The 23,515-nt window shown below is 42.9% G+C and overlaps 1 protein-coding gene across 3 annotated transcripts in view; it reads left to right on the forward strand.

Moving 5' to 3' along the window:
- ASAP2 (ArfGAP with SH3 domain, ankyrin repeat and PH domain 2) overlaps nt 1–23,515 on the forward strand; it is a 221,883-nt gene that overhangs the window by 96,468 nt on the left and 101,900 nt on the right. For all 3 annotated transcript variants that reach the window (XM_073568181.1, XM_073568182.1, XM_073568183.1), the window contains 2 exons: nt 5,792–5,937; nt 21,607–21,681. In XM_073568181.1, the coding sequence (XP_073424282.1) occupies nt 5,792–5,937; nt 21,607–21,681 (221 nt within the window). The remainder of the gene's footprint in view (nt 1–5,791; nt 5,938–21,606; nt 21,682–23,515) is intronic.

The following is a 23,515-nucleotide window of genomic DNA, read 5'->3' on the forward strand; positions in this document are numbered from 1 at the left end:
CTGACTGTACGTTTGACCAACAATCAATATCTAACACCCATCTAACCTGCTACAAAGGATTCATTTTTCCATTATTCTCATATCTATAGCCAGTTCTTTTCTTTTTTTCTCCTGGTTTCCTTCTTTACATCCATCTTTATTCACCTTTTTCCACTGCTATTTTCCATATTGCGGTTTCTATCAAATAATTTCCGACACCCTTGAGAAATCTTGTTTTGCTTCTTATTCACGTACAATATATTGAAACCTCCTAAAATTCTATTCATTTATGTGAGTACTTACATGTGTCGGGAATATGTCAATATCAGACGAGCTGCTTGAGTTAAGTACTTGCATTAATTAGTCATATTTAGCATGGATGATTTATGATCTGAGCCGCCACACCGAGCTGCACTGCTCTCCTTAAATATTAAAGGGAACCTGTCCGTATGACTCTATATTTCAGCGTCCTGGGTATTTCTTATCAAAGCTGGATAGTCTGCACATCAGCACATTACATTAATGTAGTAGCTGCAGGAAATTGCTGGAGGGTTCGCAGAAGGGTGAGGCACTGAGGCGTATTTGCAGTTGTGGAGGCACAGTTATTAAAATGGTTGTTAGAAAGAAGGGTCTGCCTCCCCCACCCCCAAGAAACAGTGCTCCCCTTGTGCATGGGCTGTGAATTTTTACGACTTTGTGATCAGTTTGGGTCCAATCACTGCGGCCCCCGACGATCCAGAGAATGAAGGGGGTGCTGCACTGGAGTAGCGCTCATTTAAAGATACCGTGTTGATGGAGCTTGTAAAGTGAGAACTGGGTTAGATCCATTGGAAATTTACAGTAGATTGCAAGTAGATGACTTACTTCACAATTACTGATTTGGATTTCACAATCGTAAATTGAATGTAGTCGATCTGCATGAAGTACAGGCGCGCGGTGCACCCCTGGCATGGCCAACCACTTCAATGCACTTCTTATTTAGTCTACTTCAAAACATGTCGTCTTCATAGTCTAGTTGTGTTCCATTGATCTCTACCCTTTTCAGCCACAATTGTTTGGTGCACCTTTAGCGTGGTCAAACAGACTGATGCACCCTTGGCGTCACCAAACTGTTTGGTCATGTCACGAGTGCATCAGACCGTTTGGCCACTCCAAGGGTATGTGCACACGCTGCGGATTGCTCTGCGGATTTGGCCGCGCAGATTTTGTAAAATCCGCAGGTAAATCTGCAGGTCAAAAGACCTGCGGTTTTACCTGTGGATTGCTCTGTGGTTTTGCCCTGCGGTCTTTCATCTCCACAATGGAGGAGATAGCAAACCGCAGCGGAATCCGCAGAAAGAATTGACATGTCCAGTTCTTTCTGCGGTTTTGAAACCGCAGGAAAACCGCACGGAAAAATCCGCACCGTCTGCACTGCGGTTTTTAATATCCACAGGATATTATGGTACTGTACACTGCGGAACCGCAGCAGAATCCGCAGCGTGTGCACACACCCCAAGGGTGCACCAAACTGTTTAGGCACGCCAAGGGTACATTGGACTGTTTGGCCACGTCAAGCACCCTACTGTTTATGCCATAAAGTGCCCAAATAACAAAGTAAATCTATAGCAACATTAATGTAGCGCTATAGAGCTCTAACTGGCGGCACAATAAGGTCAATTTAAGCCTTGGTGGTGGAGTACTTGGGGTTTCTTGATGCTTTATTTTGTGTCCACCTTTTACCTAATGTATGAAAAAAAATTGTGAAAGCCTTGGTAACTATTAAGACAAAGCTAATGACTTCTCTTTCCTCTAATATAAAATATCGTCTATGTAAAATGTATTCCTTTTTGCCTCCGGGGAGATGGACGTTGTTTATTTCACTCCGCTCTGTTCTCAAGAGCTTAGATTTGATTGAAGATCCCAGGTTTTTTTTCCCCTTTCTCTCGTTCTGTTGAGTGATTTTTCTGTCTCTACAATAATGAGCAAATTATGGTTTGTGTGTCAGTATGATATACAGACGTTACTGCAAGTCTGATGGAGGTGCCAGCTTTCATCATATTCCTCGTCCTAATTTTCTTTAAAGGGAATCTGTCAGTATGATCAACCTTCCTTCGTCATCTATGTTGGCACTCAGGTTATAGAAAGTTGTATAAAATGACACCGTGATATCTGCAATCTGATGTTTTACTCCAGAGAAATCCACATTTTTCTTAATGTGTAAATGAGCTGTTAAGATCTATAGGCCGGACATAGATCTCCCTGAGGATCTACCTCCAGAGCTTATTGTAAATGAATGGAGGGGTTACCAGTGTGAGACATGTAATGACTGACAGTCTGCTCTCCTGATCTACATATCTCTCACTGGTAACACGCCCCCTTTCATTTTACAATAGATCTGGAAGCAGATTCTTACAGAGATCTATGTCTGACCCATAGATCTTAATAGCTCATTTACATATTAAGAAAGATGTGGCTTTCTCAGGAATAAGACGTCATATTGCAGATATAAAGGTATCATTTTATTCAGCCTCCTATGGCCTACATGCTCATAGAGTTGATCCTACTGACAAATGCCCTTTACCAAGTCCTACAGTATATTTACTATTCTCTGACTCTTAGGCTGTGTGCACACGTTGCGGATTCTGCTGCTGTTCCGCAGCGTTTTGGCCCTGCAGAAACGCAGCAGTTGCGCAGACATGGTACAGTACCATGTTATCCAATGGCATTTCAAAACCGCTGTGCTCACACTGCGGTTTTTTCCGCGGTTTACAAACCGCAGCATGTTAATTGTTTGGGCGGATTCCGCAGCCGTTTCACACCTTTAACATAGTAGAGGTGTGAAACCGCACGGCAAAACCGCAGGATAATCCGCAGGTCACTTTACTCGCGGTTTTACCTGGAGTTCCGTGCGGAAAAACCCGCAGGTGAATCCGCAGCGTGTGCACATAGCCTAAGGGAGTTTTTAGTTGATTGATTCACCGATGCTGCATTATGTTTTTGATTATCCTTGTTACCCAGGTTTAATTATTGGGATGTTAGATGATTGTTTTTTTTTTTTTTTTTTTTTAAAAAGGGACACTGAACTTAATTTTGTATAAATTTAGTAAAAATTGTAAAACATACTCTTCTTCTCTCCTTGATTGGCTACAGCAGCAAGAACGCTCAGGTTTGGGTTATATAGTTTGCAGGTTCTCTGACTGGTCAAGGGTTTGAGACAGATCGTGGTTTGTCAGACACTTTTCTATACCCTTTTCACATCCTCTAGCACACCTTTTAGAACAGTATATATTCAAGGTTTTTTTTCGATGTTGAAAAACGCCCTGTAGGAGGGGAACTCCTACACCTTGTTAAAAAAAAACAAACAAAAAAAAACAAATCTGATTCACCCTTCCCTGGTCCGACACTGTTCATACCTTTTGCTCCTGGTATCTGCAGTACTGAAATCACAAGGACAGCGCAGCAGCCAATCAGTGAGCTGCTTTTTTCGTCTGCTTAAGCAGAGCCGCTGTGCTCCGTTATTGGTTGCAGCGCTATTGAAGATGGCTCTACAGACATTAGTGGAGACTGTGCTTTGGACCTGGAGAGGGTGACTATAGCACTTTTTTTTTGTCAACAAAATGCAGCCGGGAATAGCGTATATATAATAGCGTGTATATATATATATATATATATATACACAGTCATGGCCAAAAGTATTGACACCCCTGCAATTCTGTCAGATAATATTCAGTTTCTTCCTGAAAATGATTGCAAACACAAATTCTTTGGTATTATTATCTTCATTTAATTTGTCTTAAATGAAAAAACACAAAAGAGAATGAAGCAAAAAGCAAAACATTGATCATTTCACACAAAACTCCAAAAATGGGCCGGACAAAAGTATTGGCACCCTCAGCCTAATACTTGGTTGCACAACCTTTAGCCAAAATAACTGCGACCAACCGCTTCCGGTAACCATCAATGAGTTTCTTACAATGCTCTGCTGGAATTTTAGACCATTCTTCTTTGGCAAACTACTCCAGGTCCCTGATATTTGAAGGGTGCCTTCTCCAAACTGCCATTTTTAGATCTCTCCACAGGTGTTCTATGGGATTCAGGTCTGGACTCATTGCTGGCCACCTTAGAAGTCTCCAGTGCTTTCTCTCAAACCATTTTCTAGTGCTTTTTGAAGTGTGTTTTGGGTTATTGTCATGCTGGAAGACCTATGACCTCTGAGGTAGACCCAGCTTTCTCACACTGGGCCCTAAATTATGCTGAAAAATTTGTTGGTAGTCTTCTGACTTCATAATGCCATGCACACGGTCAAGCAGTCCAGTGCCAGAGGCAGCAAAGCAACCCCAAAACATCAGGGAACCTCCGCCATGTTTGACTGTAGGGACCGTGTACTTTTCTTTGAATGCCTCTTTTTTCTCCTGTAAACTCTATGTTGATGCTTTTGCCCTAAAAGCTCTACTTTTGTCTCATCTGACCAAAGAACATTCTTCCAAAATGTTTTAGGCTTTTTCAGGTAAGTTTTGGCAAACTCCAGCCTGGCTTTTTTATGTCTCGGGGTAAGAAGTGGAGTCTTCCTGGGTCTCCTACCATACAGTCCCTTTTCATTCAGATGCCGACGGATAGTACGGGTTGACACCGTTGTACCCTCGGACTGCAGGGCAGCTTGAACTTGTTTGGATGTTAGTGGAGGTTCTTTATCCAACATCCGCACAATCTTGCGTTGAAATCTCTTGTCAATTTTTCTTTTCCGGCCACATCTAGGGAGGTTAGCCACAGTGCCATGGGCTTTAAACTTCTTGATGACACTGCGCATGGTAGACACAGGAACATTCAGGTCTTTGGAGATGGATTTGTAGCCTTGAGATTGCTCATGCTTCCTCACAATTTGGTTTCTCAAGTCCTCAGACAGTTCTTTGGTCTTCTTTCTTTTCTCCATGCTCAATGTGGTACACACAAGGACACAGGACAGAGGTTGAGTCAACTTTAATCCATGTCAACTGGCTGCAAGTGTGATTTAGTTATTGCCAACACCTGTTAGGTGCCACAGGTAAGTTACAGGTGCTGTTAATTACACAAATTGGAGAAGCATCACATGATTTTTCGCACAGTGCCAATACTTTTGTCCACCCTCTTTTTTATGTTTGGTGTGGAATTATATCCAATTTGGCTTTAAGACAATTCTTTTTGTGTTTTTTCATTTAAGACAAATTAAATGAAGATAATAATACCAAAGAATTTGTGTTTGCAATCATTTTCAGGAAGAAACTGAGTATCATCTGACAGAATTGCAGGGGTGTCAATACTTTTGACCATGACTGTATATATATATATATATATATATATATATATATATATATAGGATTGCCCATGGTCTTATGTCCTAAAAGTTACCGTATCACTTATAAACATCAATATTGTGTTAAATATGCATTAGGGCAGGTTCATATTTTTCGTCTGTAGGGTGTCCAGCATGTTTGTCTGTTTTTCATGTCTGTACATATCCCTTATGTCTTATTTTGAACGTCCATATGTATTTTTTTATTTCCATGTGACATCCGATTTTTACAAATAAAATGTAATAAAATACAGTAAATGCCAAATTCAGTTTCCTATGTAATCTTTGCAATGGATCTTAAAAATAAATAAATAAATAAAATAATTGATCTGAACTGGTTGATTTTCCTTGCATTAGTCCATCTGGCATCCGTTGTGCACATGGCCAAGACCACAGTCTTCAGGAGCCCTTGTGTTTTTTTTTGCTCCATTCTTTATTACTTCCTACCTAACTGTATTCACTGCTAATAATGAATGTTTGTTTTTTTTTCCTCTCTTAAAGCCCACGTAGAGAATGAGGAGCAATATACGCAATCACTGGAAAAATTTGGAAGTAGCTGTGTCTGTAGAGATGACCCGGATTTAGGAACAGCTTTCCTGAAATTCTCCGTATTCACAAAGGAACTCACTGCACTTTTTAAGAATTTGGTAAGAGATCCGTTTATTGTTATTATTAATATATTTCATTCTGATATTCTAGAATTAATCTATCATGGTATATGTTGACCTGTCATCTGTATGATATTGCCCAGACTTCTGTACCACGTCGTGCACTGTGCTCCTTTCATATTCAGCATACAGAGTCATTTTTGACATAGTATGAAATTAAAACGAACCATATCCTAAACCTAAAGATTGGCACCAAAATCTGCATGCAAATCAGCGCGTTACAATCAGATTTTGTCGCTGATTGCTATGCAGATTTTGTAAAGAATTTCAATAATGTTTTGTGAATGAGCTTTAGCAAATGTTCTTTAATAAAAGTGAAAAATCTCTGCATAACCTGCCAGTTAGTGTAAGTACAGTATATTTACAGCTAGTGAGATTTTCATGTTTTTTGCATTCTATTTCTAATGTATCGTCCACTATACCTTTCTAGCCTGTGTGCTCACTGAGCCGCTTTGTGAATCCTTGCATTACACACAGACGTGTGCTGGATCTGTGCCATACGGAGCCCGCGTCCCACGGCTTACTCTTTACACACACAGTAATAAAGCCGAGGGACGCTGCTTACAATAATGAACACGGACGGCCCGGCTCTCGTTCACTTGTTATGTGCGCTGCTTTGCAAATGTGTAGCCTGGCGCTCGGCAGGGTTTACTAAAATAACACGGCATGTGAGCGCTCCACTGCTGCTTCCCTTTATCCTATTCAGCCTGTAAAGCACTCGCCAATATAACGAATGGCTGGAAGTGCGGTATTTCATTTCATCTGCAGAAATCCCGCTGGGAATCTGTGGAAAGTGCTAAAGGAAACTGTGCTGAAGAATTGCTAGAATGTAAGAGCAGGCGTGTTATTGTACAGTGTGATGTATGTGTGAGCAATATATAACATAAGCACGTTGTATGGAGAAAAGTATCGGGACACACATCTTAAGCACTGAACACTGTATTTGTGCCTGCAATGTATAGCATCCGGACCCCCACCATGCCATCTGCCTATACTAACATGTTACCGAATGTCTGATGGTAACACAAAAAAGCACAGTATAGCAAACGTATAAAATACTCTGTTGTAAAAAAGTGACAGTAAACAGCAAGTGCTAGTAAAAAGATGATAGCAAAGCATACACATGGTCAGGTTTTTAAATACATCGGTTAGGGACTGCTCTGATATGGGTATACCTTGACGTTTGGTAGCGTCGCTTAGTATACATTTTTTTTGCAAAAAAGTATCACCCAAATACCCTGTTTTGTTATCTTTTTACTAGCACTTGCTTTTTACTGTTACTTTTTTACAACAGAGTATTTTTATATGTTTGTTATACTGTGTTTCAGTCTTTTGGTGGTGTGAACACTGTCCTATGGACTTGTTCACTGTGTGCATGGCCCATGTGTTTATATTCAATTGGAATGGCTGGTGGTGCAGAGCTCACTGATATCAGCATGGTGTAACAAGTCCATTTATCACATATCTTCCCTTCCTAATCTTCCCCCATCACTTGTGAGTGATATTATTGAGAAGTGGAAGGAGCTGCAGCAGCTCAGCCGTGGAGTGGAGACCCCGTAACGTTAGAATGGGGGGCTGAATGCTGAGGAGCAGAGAGCAGGAAAGTCACCACCGCTCTGGTATTAACATCAGCACAAACACTGCTGCCGCCGGGAGCTTCATGGCCGAGTAGCTGCATGTAGCCTTACATCACTGAGCACATTGCCGAATGTTGGATGAAGTGGTGTAAAGCTGCCACCACTGGACTCTGGAGGAAATGTGTTTTGTGCACTGATTAACTCACACTTCTTGATCTGCGTCTGATGGACAAGTCTGGGTTTGGAGAATTCCTGGAGAACCGTAACCTGCTGACTGCAGCCTGCCTGGTGTACACTTTAGTGGAAGAGGGACAACGCTATGGGGTTGTTTTTCAGATTTTGGCCTCCGCTTTTTTAGTTCCAGTGAAGGGAAATCTCTTCATAACAAGACATTTTGCACAATTGTAGCTTTCAACTTTGTGGGAACAGTTTGGGGAAGGCCCATTTCTGTTCTTCACAACTACCCAGTAAACCATTTCATAAAGCCATGGTGGGTCCAGTTTGGTGCAGAAGAACATGACCCCATACAATAGTTTGGGATAGGACAGTGATTGAGAACCCGGCCCTCAATCTCTTTGGGAGCCTATATTAAATCCTCAAAAAACGGTAGGAAAAACACAACCCAAAAATTATGAAAAACTCCCAAGCACTGATTAGACAAGAATGAGCGGATATCAGTCAGAATTTGGTTCAGAAGCAGAGCTCCATCTGCCAGGGCGAATGACAGAAGCCTTTAAAAATAAGGCTGGGTCCACATAGTGTTTGCCACTACGTTCAGTGGCTCCATTGGGGCTTATGTCTGAACCCCTGCAGGATAGGATTCTGGCATGTGCGTCGATGGGGCGCTTTACGATAGTGATGCATAGAATTACCGTTTACTATGTCGTGCATCATTTTTGGCTGTATACTCCTTTGTGAGACGGGCATCAAGATGTAGTTTTGCTGTCCGCCGCCAATAGACACATACGGCTGAAATTGATGCACAACAGAGCGCACGGTGACGCCATGCATCACTAAAGTAAATATCCCCGTCAGCGCCCGAATACTGTTTTGCGGGGGTTCGGACATAAGCCCCAATGGAGCCACTGGCCAGTGGGGGCAAACGATGTGTGAAACTGGCCTGAAGGTCAACACTGTAAATATCGAGCCTTTGCATTTGTCAAAAAAATGTAAACCATATGAAGTACTTACAATTGTATTTCAGTGACAAGAGAAACATCGTACTAAAGAATCTAAGAACACTAAGGCAGCAAATGTTTTGAAAATAAAAATTTGTGTCTGTTTCAAAACGGCTTCCATTTTGGTTAACTGACACCTATTGTTTCTGTGAGAACCTCGCCGGTGTTAATCCCTCACTACACGGATAATGTTACTGAGACCTGTCTGTGTCGTTATAGCTCTGGCCAGCTCGCTTCTTCCTGGCTATAAAGCCATGGTCCCCTTGGTTTTGATCCCCGGCCGTTCTTGTTTGGTTTGTTGTAATTGGCAAGCGGGATAGTCACTGACAGGTGCAAGCTGTAATTTACATGGGACTGAGTGGCCAGCGCTGGATTCCTGCGGTGAAGCAGACGGGAGGGAGGTGGGCGCTTATTGAAATATGTCTGAAACCTATTTGATGTTGTGAAGTGCATTTGTCGACGCTAAAAGCTACGGATTTACCTGAGTAAGCAAGTTGTGGAGTGTGCGAGGCCGAGGACGGCTGTAAGAAGTGGCTGGAAAGAATTAATAACTTAATGCAAGATGTCTTAGGGACCGGGACTGACTGATGTTTGTTTTTAGGTATTTTATGCAGTCGTGTTCTGCCAAGAGTCCCTGAAAGATTAATTCAATCCCAGGCAGTACCTATAAGATTGTGTTCACATTTCCATCAGGTTTTCTGTCATAAAAATATGGTGACTTCTGATGAAGCTTATTGGCTTAACATGGGTTTTGCCTCAATGTCAATTTAACAGATGAGATAGCGCTTCTCTTGCCGGGGATATGATGGATTTCCTATAAAGGAACCAATGATTCCACTTCGATTCAGTTCACGCAGCTTGAAGGGTTTCTCCTTCACCACTCATGTCCACGTCGAGAGATGACCGGCGTTGATGATGAGGCAGTGACTGGTGCCTGCATGGTCAGACAGGTACCTGTCCCATTCATTTGAATAAGACACATGAACAGTACCTGTCAACCATGTATCTTGGGGCATTGGTGAGAGACACCTGGCAAACCCTTTTAAGGGTATTCCCATTTCAGCATGTTTTCTCCTATACACAGGATATGTGATAACTTGCTAATGTAAGACTTAAAGCCCCCATTAGAGTAAGGCCAGTCGAACCCTCCAATATCAAGAGATTGTCCGACAGTCTATTGTGTTTGGGCCTCCTGACCATTGAGGTTATGGAAGAAAAATATTGGAATTCCAACAGACGATCCTTCTCGTCTCCCTTATCCACAGTGGCGTAAGTAGAGTATGTTAGGCCCCTGTGCAAAATTTGTATCTGTGCCCCCCACGATCATGTTGGTCAGATGTATGGGCCTTTGTAGCATTCAAGATCCTATAAAGACATACGTGTTCACCCTCCGTGAATGGTGTCCCTATCCTGGCACCTTCCTGTAATAATATGCCCCGTCCTGGCCCCTTTCTGAAATAATGTCCCACGTCCTGAGCCCCTTACTGTAATAATGTCCCTCATCCTGTCAAATTCTTGCATTAATGTGCCCCTTCCTGGTAAAATGTCCCCCTTCCAGGTATAATGTAATGTAATATAATATACTAGCTATGAACCCGTTCTACGGCCGGGTGGCGAGCATTTTAATTGGTATATGGTCTCCCATCCTGGTATGTGCTGCCACCCTCCTATCCTGGTACGCATGGCACCCCTCAGTCCTATCCTGGTATGCATGGTCCCCTCACCCCCCCAATCCTGGTATGCATGGCACCCCATTCTTCATCGTGGTATGCATGGCACCCTCACCCCTCAGTCCTGGTATGCATGGTACTCCCTCATCCCTATCCTGGTATGCATGGCCCCCTCACCCCCTATCCTGGTATGCATGGGTACCCCTTATCCCCCAGTCCTGGTATGCATGGTACTCCCTCATCCCTATCCTGGTATGCATGGTACCCTTCATCCCCCAATCCTGGTATGCATAGTACTCCCTCATCCCTATCCTGATATGTATGACCCCCTATCCTGGTATGCATGGTACCCCTCATCCCCCAATCCTGGTATGCATGGTACCCCTCATCCCCCAATCTTGGTATGCATAGTACCCCTCATCCCCCAATCCTGGTATGCATGGTACCCCTCATCCCCCAATCCTGGTATCCATGGTATCCCTCATCCCCCTATCTTGGTGTGAATGGACCCCTCACCCCTATCCTGGTATGCATGGTCCTTTCACCTCCCCTATCCTGGTATGCATGGCACTCCCTCATCCCTATCCTGGTATGTATGACCCCCTATCCTGGTATGCATGGTACCCCTCATCCCCCAGTCCTGATATCTCCCCTATCCTGGTATGCATGGTCCCCTCACTCCTATTAAAACTACACACATACAAAAAAAAACAAAAAACATTTATACTCGCCCTTCTTTCCTGTGCTCCAGCGCTGTCACCACGTTCTGCTGGAGGCCAGGGGAGGAGTCTGGCGCCGGAGTACGCGCATGCCCATAGCGCTGCCCGGCGCCATAGTGCTGAAGACACACTGCAAGTGTGTCTTCAGTAAAATGGCGCCGGATCGCCCTATGCGCATGCGCGATTCCGGCAGCACTCCCGCCCCGGTCTCCGGCCGAAGAGAAGCGCCGCGGTAATGCTCCTCCCGGTCAGGTAAGTATGGCGTCGGAGATGGCGGTATGCAGTGTGTACGGTACCGCCATCTCCGGCGCCATACACACTCCCCACCGCTGGCTGCCTCATTCTGTCTGGAGCCAGACTGCGCAGGCGCGTCGCGATTGCGCAGTCTATAAAGGCTTCGGACAGAGTGACGCTTACAGCGTTATATTATAGATTGTCCGCCACTTCCTTGTATGATGTCCTACATCCTGGGTCCATTCCTGGTATAATGTCGTTCTATCACTCTTTTCCAACACACACAAAATCTATTCTATTATTTCTAAACTCTGTTTTTCGGTGATTCCTTTGTATCCCTGTTCATACTGCACCCACACACACACACATGATACACCATTTGAAAGGTAAACTTGCTTCCTTCAGCAAGAAAATAGCCAAACAAACCACACATTCATGATTTTATGATTTTATCGCTAAATACAGTTTAAACATTAATTTTCATAAACCTGCAGAAAGACACAATGACCTGCAGGTGGCACCTCAACCGGAAAAGATTTTTTGGCCTCTACTTATCAAAAACAATTTATTGTATTACCAATCTACATATATAAATACCTGTCTGTGTTCATCAGCTCATGAAATACATTTACATTTGACCAGCTTGCTTTTTCTGAAATTGCCTGTGCCCCCGACAACCAATGTGTGAAAATTTTGCACAGGCCAAGCTAGTATAAACTATACTTCTTGCGTTCCTCCACTCCTGTAATGTGTGGTCTTTATCTTCTATAGCCTGCAGCTAGCTTTGGCGTGGCTCCGATTTAGCCTGTGGTGTGTATTGCAGTGCATTGAGCCGGCGGGTCTCTGCACCACAATACACTGCAGCTGGATGTGTGTCCTTGGTTTAAACCAAATCTAAGAACGCACTTGCACTTCATGAACTATGCACTTCATGAACTATGGATCAGAAGCTGGATTACTTTTTCCTTCCCTGTCTTAAGGCCGTGCGGTGGCGTGGATCGCAGGCTTCAGATACACTCAGGGATGAGCTAATTTTTTTTTTTTTTTTTTCCTTTTCTCTATCCCAACCTTCGATTGCGACAGTCTCAAATTGTTTTTATATGTGTTTGATTTTCTGACTCTGGCTTCAAGTTCAATGCGACTCGCTTGCAATGGGCTTCAATGCAGGTGTGTGGCTGCAAAATTGCAGCAGTGAAATAGTTGTGCATGATTTGGGATGGGGGTGGGATAAAGTTTCTGTTCCCCTAAGTGTCGTACTTTAGGTTACGTATAGTCTAGAACATGCTGGGATTGGGATCAAGGACAGACACAAACCACTGCGGAAGTCAAATTGCTGTTTTGGTTTCACCCGCGGACTCTGAGAAAACAGCTGTTCAGAGACCGTCCTCTGCTGTTCATGGTATCCAGCCCACATCACTATCGGTGGTGCAGGAAAGGCCAGTGGCTTCTTGCTGAGCGTGCCAATTATCAGTCATTTTGTGGTTGCTGGAAGCATCTCCAAATCCCTTTGAAAGCTGCACATGAGAATGAGATCATTTAAAGACTGAGTTTTGAAATCCTTTCTGCTTGGTTAAACATCTGTGCAGATCTCTGGTAAACAAGTCCGTACGTCTGCAGAAAACCGGCGAGCCAGAGCCCCCGATATGTGAACCTCCGGGATCTTGTACATCCGGAGGAATGAAACATCAAGATTTTAATTCAACTGCATCAGCCATGTACAGGCAGCAGAAATATGCTGTTCGTTTTATGTAAAGGAAAAAAATAGCATCGTCCTTCTTAATAAGGATATATAAAACATCTCAAGATCTGTGTTTCTTATCATTTACTGTAACTAACTGCAGTTAAGTACAATGATTGTCAAGACCTGATCTGACACCACATGTGTACTCCAAAGCATCCGCAGCAGAGTCCTGCAAACTTCCAACTACTTCCCGGCTTCCTGGAAGCCTCTTCTGATATCGAAGTCCCTTGACATCATGACAGTCATGACACCTCTGTAGTCAGTTAATCAGAAGAGCTGCCAAGATGCCTGTAAGTAGTAAGTTTGCCGAACTCTGCTGCGACTGCATCTCACCCATTTAGAAGTTCACCGAAGACTGAGTCAATGCAATATGGGACATCATGGTTCCTCAATTCTGTATGTCATTAACACTTCACTGTCCCTACGGACCCACTGACTTTGCAGGCCACAGCTCACCCTTTGACACATATGGAACAAATGGTCTCTGTGCTATTGGCATAGGTCTGAAGACCCTGTGGACTGTTAGTCTGAAGCAATTTCCCTGCTAAATCCTAGCTGAGGAAACACCTGATTGACAAGTCTGGGTTTTAGTGAATGCCAGGAGACCATTACAAGCCTGACTACATTGAGTCCCCTGTATAGTTTGTTTTAGGAGGGATGATGCTATAGGCCTGTTTTTCCAGGCATTCGTCTATGTTCCCAAGTTTTAATGATGAGAAACCTCAATGCTTCAGCATGTAGTTGTACTCAAAAATTTACATACCCCGGTAGAATTTTTGCTTTCATGGCGTTTTTCAAAGAATCTGAATGATCACACCAAAGCTTTTTCTCCACTCATGGTTAGTGGTTGGGTGCAGCCATTTATTGTCAAATTACTGTGTTTTCTCTTTTTAAATCATAATGACACCCCAAAACATCCAAATGACCATGATCAAAAGATTACATACCCTGGTGATTTTGGCCTGATAACATGCACAGAAGTTGACACAAATGGGTTTGAATGGTTACTAAAGGTAACATCCTCACCTGTGACCTGTTTGCTTGTAATCGGTGTGTGTGCATAAAAGCGGAGTGAGTTTCTGGGATCCAGACAGACTCTTGCATCTTTCATCCAGCCACTGATGTTTTTGGATTGTGAGACATGGGAAAGCAAAAGAATTGTCAATGGATCTATGGGAAAGGGTAGTTGAACTGTATAAAACAGGAAATGGATACAAAAAGATATCCAAGGAATTGATAATGCCAATCAGCAGCGTTCAAACTGTGATTAACAAATGGAAAGTCAGAGGCTCTGTTAAAACACAACCACGGTCAGGTAGACCAACAAAGATTTCATCCACAACTGCCAGGAAAATTGTTCGGGATGCAAAGAAAAACCTACAAATAACATCAGCTGAAATACATGACTCTCTGAAAACTAGCGGTGTGGCTGTTTTAAGATGCACAATAAGAAGGTACTTGAAGAAAAATGGGCTGCATGGTTGAGTAACCAGAAGAAAGTCATTACTGTGGAAATGCCACAAAGTATCTCACCTACAATGCGCAAAACCGCACAGAGACAAGCCACAAAACTTCCGAAACCTGGTAATTTGGAGTGATGAGACCCAAAGTTGAACTTTTTGGCCACAACCATAAACGTTACAAGGCCTATGATGAAAGGAACACCATTCCTACTGTAAAGCACAAAGGTGGATCGCTGATGTTTTGGGGATGTGTGAGCTACAAAGGCTCAGGAACGTAGTCAAAGTTGAAGGAAAGATGAATGCAGCAGGTTATTAGCAAATACTGGAGGCAAATTTGCAATCACCTGCCCGGAAGCTGCGCTTGGGATGTACTTGGACATTCCAACATGACAACAATCTAAAACACAAGGCCAAGTCGACCTCTCTCATTGGCTACCGCAGAACAAAGTGAAGGTTCTGGAGAGGCCATCTGTCTCCTGACCTCAATATCATTGAGCCACTTTGGAGAGATCTCAAGAGTGCAGTTTATGCTTAACAGCCCAGGAATTTACAGGAACTGAAGGCTTTTTGCCAAGAAGAATGGGCAGCTTTACCATCTGAAAAAATAAAGAACCTCATCCACAACTACCACAAAAGACTTCAAGCTGTCAGTGATGTTAGAGTGGACAATACACGGTATAAAGAAATGGGGTATGTAAACTTTTGATCAGGGTTATTTGGATATTTTGGTTTGTCATTATGATTTAAAAAGAGAAGATACAGTAGTTTGACAATAAATGGCATCACCCAACCACTAACCATGAGTGGAGAAAACATTTTAGTGTTATCATTCATATTCTCTGAGAAAAGGCCAAGAGAGCAACAATTCTGCCGTGGTATTTAAACTTTTGAGCACAGCTGTACAAGACATTTGTAACCAGGGCTGTGGCGTCAAGAGTCGTGGAGTCGGTATAAAATGGACCAACTCCTAAAATATATAATAAGGTACAGTACAATGCAGAATGTGCTGTACATTTTTTCATAAGAACTTGGTAAAGTTATGAAATGTCCTATAAATGTCTGTTCTGTTCCTGATCGAAGGACCTGTTAGTTGAGATGAATCTGTGCTGCACTTTATGTACTTGCTCTTGCTCTGGGTGCAGTCCTTCCTTCTAACATGTATCTGCACATGTTTCTGTAAGGGTCCTGTTTTGTGGAGGCTTTATTACCACTTTCCGTGGTTCTTTGCATTGTCGGCAGCAGTTGTGCACCGCTCGGAGTCATTTATCAGTAAAGCTGCTGCTTTTTCATGTAAATGTACCATTCGTTCTATCATAGATGTAGAGAGAAAGTCATTTGGCTTTTATTGCTTTCGTGGAGCTGCAGATAAATGCCTGCGGTGTGTACAAGCGACGGGCGCTCTCTTGAAATATTCTCATTTTCTGCTAACATTTTTTTTTTTTTCAGCCTGTTGTCAGAGCTGCAGAATCTTCGAATTCAATGGGGAGTGAAATAAATGGGACCATTTACATCTCGCGCTTGTAATGCAACATGCTGCACTGTTTAATGCAAGATTTCTCCATTATACCCTGTCCATCAGAAACAAATCGTAACGTTTTGCAATGTGGAAACTTTGATATCAGATTGGTTGGGGTCGGACTCCCAGCACTGTCTCCAAATAAGAGACCTCTGAGATACTTCAGCGAGCTCTGCGTCCCACTTGCAGAAAAGGTGTATTTATTAAGTTGGGGCAGTAGTCGTATTGCCTGGTGCTCATGTAGTCACAGAGGAAGAAGGGGACACACTGGGAATGTATCTTTTGGATTTTCTGAATTATTACTGTAAATTTCCATTTCATTGAGTTTTATTATGTAATCTGGCAGGTTCAGCATGGTAAAGAACACTGGAAAGTCCCATACCTCACATATGTAATGAGAGGCATTCAGCCAATGGTTTTGTGCTAGGCTTGTCCAAATAATCTATCAATAGTATTAAATGGGATGTCGCTAATTTCTTTTTTTTTTTTTTTTAATTTTCATAGCATTGACTGATAAAAAATAACGGCATTATTATTTTACTCATATAGCACCAATAATTCCACAGCACTTTACATACATCCTCATCGCTGTCCCCATTTGGGCTCACAATCTCCATTCCCTATCAGTAGGTCTTTTGGAGTGTGGGAGGAAACTGGAGAACCCGAAGGAAATCCATGGAAACACGGGGAGAAACATGCAAACTCCTTACAGATGTAGTCTTTGGTGGGAGTTGAACTCAGGACCCCAGCACTGCAAGGCTGCAGTGCTAACCATTGAGCCACTGTGCTGCCCGTAGCATACCCCCCCTTTCAGCCCAAATCCAGGTCTGCTCCGAAAGTAGAGTTTTCCCCCGTTGGAAGTCACACCACACCCATTATATTTTTATTGTCTTTTGGAGTTCACTGGAAACACAAAGTCCACCTCTGACACTTGTGGTGATCTTTTCCTTTGACGCATTTAGAACAGACAAGCTGAGCAAATAACTGGAATTATCCCCTGTGCTTCCTTAGAGGCAGAGGGGCCCCATTGATTTATGTGCAGCAATCAACAGCGACTGCGCTGTTGAGCGTTTACTGGAGTATTACAGTGTATTTTATCATTATATTACATGTACTGCAAGTGCAAAAGGAAGCAAAAAAACCTACATGTCAGATCATAGAATCATAGAATCATAGAATCGTAGAGTTGGAAGGGACCTCCTGGGCCATCTGGTCCAACCCCCTGCTCAAAGCAGGATTCGCTAAATCATCCCAGTTAGATGTCTGTCCAGCCTCTGTTTGAAGACTTCCATTGAAGGAGAACTCACCACTTCTCGTGGCAGCCTGTTCCACTCATTGATCACTCTAACTGTCAAAAAGTTTTTTCTAATATCTAATCTGTGTCTCCTCCCATTCAGCTTCATCCCATTGCTTCTAGTCTTTCCTTGTGCAAATGAGAATAAAGTTGATCCTTCTACAATGTGACAGCCCTTTAGATATTTGTAGACAGCTATTAAGTCTCCTCTCAGTCTTCTCTTTTGCAAACTAAACATTCCCAAATCCTGCAACCTTTCCTCATAAGACAGGGTTTGCAGACCGGTCACCATTCTGGTCGCTCTTTTCTGAACTTGCTCCAGTTTGTTGATGTCTTTTTTAAAATGTGGTGCCCAAAATTGGACACAATATTCCAGATGAGGTCTGACCAAAGAGGAGTAGAGGGAAATAATTACTTCACGTGATCTAGACTGTATGCTTCTGTTAATACATCCTAGAATTGCTTTTGCCTTTTTTGCTGCTGCATCACACTGTTGACTCATATTCAGTCTGTGATCTATTAGTATACCCAAGTCTTTTTCACATGTGCTGTCACTTAGCCCTATTCCTCCCATTCTATATATGCTTTTTTCATTTTTATTGCCCAGATGTAGTACTTTGCATTTCTCCCTGTTAAAAACCATTCTGTTAGTTGCTGCCCACTTCTCCAGTTTATTTAAATCTTTTTGAATCCTCTCTCTCTCTTCTCTAGTATTAGCTATCCCTCCTAGCTTTGTGTCATCAGCAAATTTAATCAGTTTACCCTCAATTCCTTCATCTAAATCGTTGATAAAGATGTTGAACAATACAGGGCCCAGGACAGAGCCCTGTGGTACCCCACTTGAGACATTCTTCCAACTGGATGTGCAGCCATTTACGACCACTCTTTGGGTCCGATCACTAAGCCAGTTATGAATCCACCTAACAGTTGCCTTGTCCATTCCATACTTAGTCATTTTTTCAATAAGGATTGTATGAGAGACTTTGTCAAATGCTTTGCTGAAGTCAAGATATACTATATCTACAGCATTTCCTTGATCCACCCAATCAGTAATACCATCATAGAAGGAAATTAAATTAGTCTGACATGACTTATTAGTTACAAACCCATGCTGACTCTGTTTAATCACTTCATTCTTATCCAGGTATTGACATACATGTTGTTTAATAATTTGTTCAAAGATCTTTCCTGGTATAGAAGTCAGACTCACCGGCCTATAGTTGCCTGGGTCCACCTTCTTCCCCTTTTTGAAGATAGGAACAACATTTGCTCTTCTCCAGTCTTCTGGCACTTCTCCTGTTCTCCAAGAATTTTCAAAGATTATGGAGAGGGGTTCAAAAATTTCTTCTGCGATCTCCTTCAGTACTCTGGGGTGTAATTCATCTGGACCTGGAGACTTGAATACATTTAGGTTAGCTAAGTGTTTCCTCACTATCTTTCTGTTTATAGATATCCTGGATTCTTCTATTCCCTTAATAGGACAGTGAATAACAGTTGATGTTACATTTCCTTTCTGAGAGAAAACAGATGCAAAATAGGAATTTAAAAGTTCAGCCTTCTCAACATCCTGTCTTACCATTTCATCATTTTCATCCTGTAAAAATCCTATAGCATCTTTGACTTTTCTTTTACTTTTGACATATCCCCAAAATCCTTTATTATTGCTTTTGACATCTCTTGCAAGCCTCAATTCATTTTCAGCTTTAGATAATCTGATTTGTGCCTTGCAGGTTCTGCAGACAGCATTATATTCTTCTTTAGATATGCCTCCTTCTTTCCATTTTATAAACATTTTTTGCTTCCTTTTAGCATGTGCAGATATTGGTGCAGATGTCCTTTTAGGAGTAGTTTAGTGAGATTTCAGTGTCTTTAGGCAAGGAAAAAAACTTTGATATTTTGCTGCTGTTGTTACATACGGTATATATAAGAATAAAATCACCGTATTTGCAACATTTGATTAGATTGTAACCCAACCGAGGTTTTTAATCTTCTTTCTGTTTTGTTAAGGTATGTTCACACTGCGTTTTTCTTTAGGAGTTGTAGCAGAAGCTGAGCAGAAACTCTCCAAATCCTCCTCAAAGTTTCCCCTCCAAAAACTTGTCAAAAAGTGTACACATACCCTAAGACTCAGCCATCAAATGAGTCGCAGTGTACACTCCTTTACTTAATATTGAATTTCTAGATATCCCCAATGTGATTAATAATCCAGTGGCCTGAGAGGCTTTACGTCCGAGCTGACAGTCCGCACAGAGGCACAATCATCAGTGGGCAGCAAAGGCTTCTGCCTGTAGGCAACCGTCGCTTTCAGCTATGCTGCGGGTCTGAGATGTTGTGTATGAGTAGTCCAATCCAAGTTATTGCACGGTCCGAGGTCTACGGACCATATTGGGGCACTGATCACTGCTCTGCTGTCATGTTTAACTCCTTTTCCATCCTCTCACATGTATCTAGTTATCACCTATCCACAGGATAGTTGATATCTTATTAATCGATGGGGGTCCAACCACACCGATCGGCAGAACGAGGCACTTTTATACCGTTAGAATGGAGCGACAGTGCACGTGCGACCACCACGCCATTCAATCTCTATGGGGTTGCTGAGCGCTGTGCTGCAATGGGCAATTCCAGCAGCCCCATAAAGAATGGTTGGAGCAGTGGTTGAGCATCCAACCTCCCGTTCCAGTTTGTAACAAGGGTATAAGTACCTGTTGGAGATAAGAAGTCCCCCTTTTTGCACATTGATGTAGAACCCCGTTCTCAGGCTACTTTCACACTTGAGTTTTTTTGCTGAGCGTTTTTTGCGCACACAAACACGTGAAAAAAACGCATCATGCGTTTGTGTGCGTTTTTTTGGGGGCTTTGGTGCATTTTTTAAAAAAAAAAAAAACGCATGCGTTTTTTTGCGCATTACAATGTGCACGTATGCACACCCATAGACTTTAATGGGTGTTTTGCTGTAAAAAAACGCATTGCGTGCACATGCGTTTTTTGGGGGCAAGTCGGACGCACAAAAAATGCAACAGGATGCATTTTGTGCGCCCGAGCGCACACTGCAAAAAAAACGCATGCACATACAAACGCGTTCATTCGCATATGTAAGCGCACCCATGGTAAAGTATAGGGGAAAAAACGCATGCATTTTTTTGCGCTAAAAAGCAGCGCAAAAAACACAAGTGTGAAACCAGCCTAAGACCTCCACTGATCAGTATGTTATCACCTATCATGTGAGTAGGTGATGACTTGTTTTTCCCCTGGACAACCCCTTTAAAGAAGTCTGTCTGAGATGGTTTAGTGAATTCTGCATTGAGCAGGGGGTTGGCCCTGGAGGTCCCTTTCAACTCTACCTTTCTATTTCACATGTTTATCACCCCACAATAATGGTATTGCACCACATTGGCCTATCAAAATAGCAGTTACAGATGCTGGGAGGTAAAAGAAGGTCCATCAGCCACAGCTTACTGACATGGCTGATGGCTTGGGTCCTGCAAATCAATTATCACTAACTCTCTTACCCTCTTCATCTCCCATTACTTTAATTTAGGCACATAAGTGGCAGTTCACTGGGTTAGCACTGCAGCCTTGCAGCGCTGGGGTCCTGAGTTCAAATCCCACCAAGGACATTTGAAAGGAGTCTGTATGTTCTCCCCGTGTTTGCGTGGGTTTCCTCCGGTCTCCCTGGTTTCTTCCCACATTCCAAAGACATACTGATAGGAAATGTAGATTGTGAGCCCCAATAGGGACAGTGATGATCATGTCTGTAGAGTGCTGTGAAATTTGATGGTGCTATATAAGAAAAGCATGATAAGTAAATAAAATAATCCCTTGATTTACTGAACAATACATCTGGCATAATTAAGAATAAACGCTGTGTCGTCACAATGCCCACTTGGCTAACACGACCAGAATTATAGAGAGAGAGAAGAGGTCCATAACTTGCGAATGGAGAGGCGCAGGAACAAAAGAAAGACAATGCCATATTCAGGAGAGCAGCAGAAATGATATTTATGGCAAATGATGGGTCCTCCTTTAAAAAAAAAAAAAAAAAAAAGCAATAAATTCTATGTTGTCTCATCACTCTCTCCATTTTAAAATTAAATAGTCGGGCGGCAATCGCTCGTTCAGACAGAGGCTATTCGTTCTGACTCCCGCCAATACACGTTCACATTTAGATGACTGTATGAGGCCCTGTCAATAGATGGACATATGATACATCATATAGATGACACTCACAGTTCTGTCTTATTTTTCTTTTGTAGGTTCAGAATATGAACAACATTATTACATTCCCACTGGATAGTTTACTGAAAGGAGATTTGAAAGGAGTTAAAGGGGTAAGTCCAATTTTCTTCTTAATGTTTTATTAGTATCATCAGGGCAGTGGAGTCTGACATTATGGTAATAGTACGGACTCTGTCTAGTTTGTACATAGAATCTTATCAGTACCAACTGCCATCTCCTCTTATCAAATGGCTGGAAAAGTAAGTGATACTAATGAACAGCAGCTGGAGGGTCCATTTTCGACTAAAGGGCCTGTCACACTAAGCGATATCGCTAGCAATATCGCTATAACTTGTGACGTTATAGTGATATTGCTAGCGATATCGCTGTGTGTGATACTTGCCTCCGACCGGCTCCCCCGCTGGTTATCGCTGATCGCTCGAGAACCTCCTGGACCGTTTCTCGTCGTCAGCTTCCTGTGGCGCTTCCTGTGGAGCCGGGCGGGAGGACGTCAGGATCGCCTCGTCTGACAGGTAAGTAGCGACCCCCGACCCCTGCGATGTCGCTGGTGAGATCTGCCTGTGTGGCAGCTCACTAGCGACCACTTAGCGATGTACCAGCGATCCTGACCGCGTCATATCGCTGGTCGGGATTGCTGGTACATCGCTAAGTGTGACAGTACCTTAAGTCACATGACTGTGTATTAAAAAGATCATGTTGGAGAGTCAGTGATTTCAGAAAATTGTTTCTCAGTGTAAAAGTATAAAGACTTTTAATATCCTGCCATATACATTACGCAAGAAAAATAGCTGTAAGAGATTTCCAGATCATTGCATTTTTGCTTTCATTACATTTTGCACAGCATCCCCACTTTTGGGGCATTAACCCCTTTCCAACATTGGGTGTAATAGTATGCCGATGTCGGTATCCCTCCGTTTGATGTGGGCTCCGGCTGTGAGCCCACATCCTTCCCAGGACAGGTCAGCTGTTTTGAACAGCTGACATATGCTCGCAATAGCTGCGGGTGGAATCGCGATCCACCCGCAGCTATTAAATAGTTAAATGCTGCAGACAGCGGCGTTCAACACGCACTTCCGGCAAGCGCGCCGGAAATACGCTCACCGATGACCCACCTCATGTGATCGCGGGTCACCGGTGTGTCGGATTGACAACCTGAGACCTCTATGGTTGTCAGTGCCGGCTTGCTATGAGCGCCACTCAGTGGTCGGTGCTCATAGCATGTGAGTAAATCTGCTGTAGGCTGGGATCACACATGCGAGAAACTCGGATGAGTCTCGTATCTTAACACCCATATGCAAATATAGTCCGTGGAGCCTCATTTAAGAGTCTCAAACATGGAACTAGCCAGATCTTCCTCCAGGGAAGGACCCAGCCAAGGGGTGGCTCCTTTCGGAAACCACCATTACCACCATGTTAAGTGGCCCTTTAAGTCAATATCCAGCTCTTTACGAGTTTACAGATATGACAAGGGAAATACCTCTTCAGCACCAAAGCAAACAAAATCCATTTAATATGAAAAACAAACATAGAGGCTAAATGGAAGATCTGCGAATCACTATTCATAGTGATATTCTAACCCCAGATCTCTCAGGAGGACCTGACCCACTCGTGACAGGATTCTAGTGGGTACATGGACTACAGACACGGCCGCTGGAGCAGGGTCTGCAAATATTTTTATTGCACTAAATAAGTATTTGATCACCTACCAACCAGCAAGAATTCTGGCTCTCACAGACCTGTTAGTTTTTCTTTAAGAAACCCTCCTAGTCTGCGCTCATTACCTGTATTAATTGCATCTGTATAAAATACACCTGTCCACACAATCACACTCGAACCTCTCCAATGGCCATGACCAAAGAGCTGTCTAAGGACACCAGGGACAAAATTGTAGACCTCCACAAGCCTGAGATTGGCTGCAGGACAATA

The sequence above is a fragment of the Dendrobates tinctorius genome, unplaced genomic scaffold (genome assembly GCF_039654945.1).
Source record: "Dendrobates tinctorius isolate UK_male_01 unplaced genomic scaffold, ASM3965494v1 ptg000021l, whole genome shotgun sequence".
Lineage (NCBI taxonomy): Eukaryota > Metazoa > Chordata > Amphibia > Anura > Dendrobatidae > Dendrobates > Dendrobates tinctorius.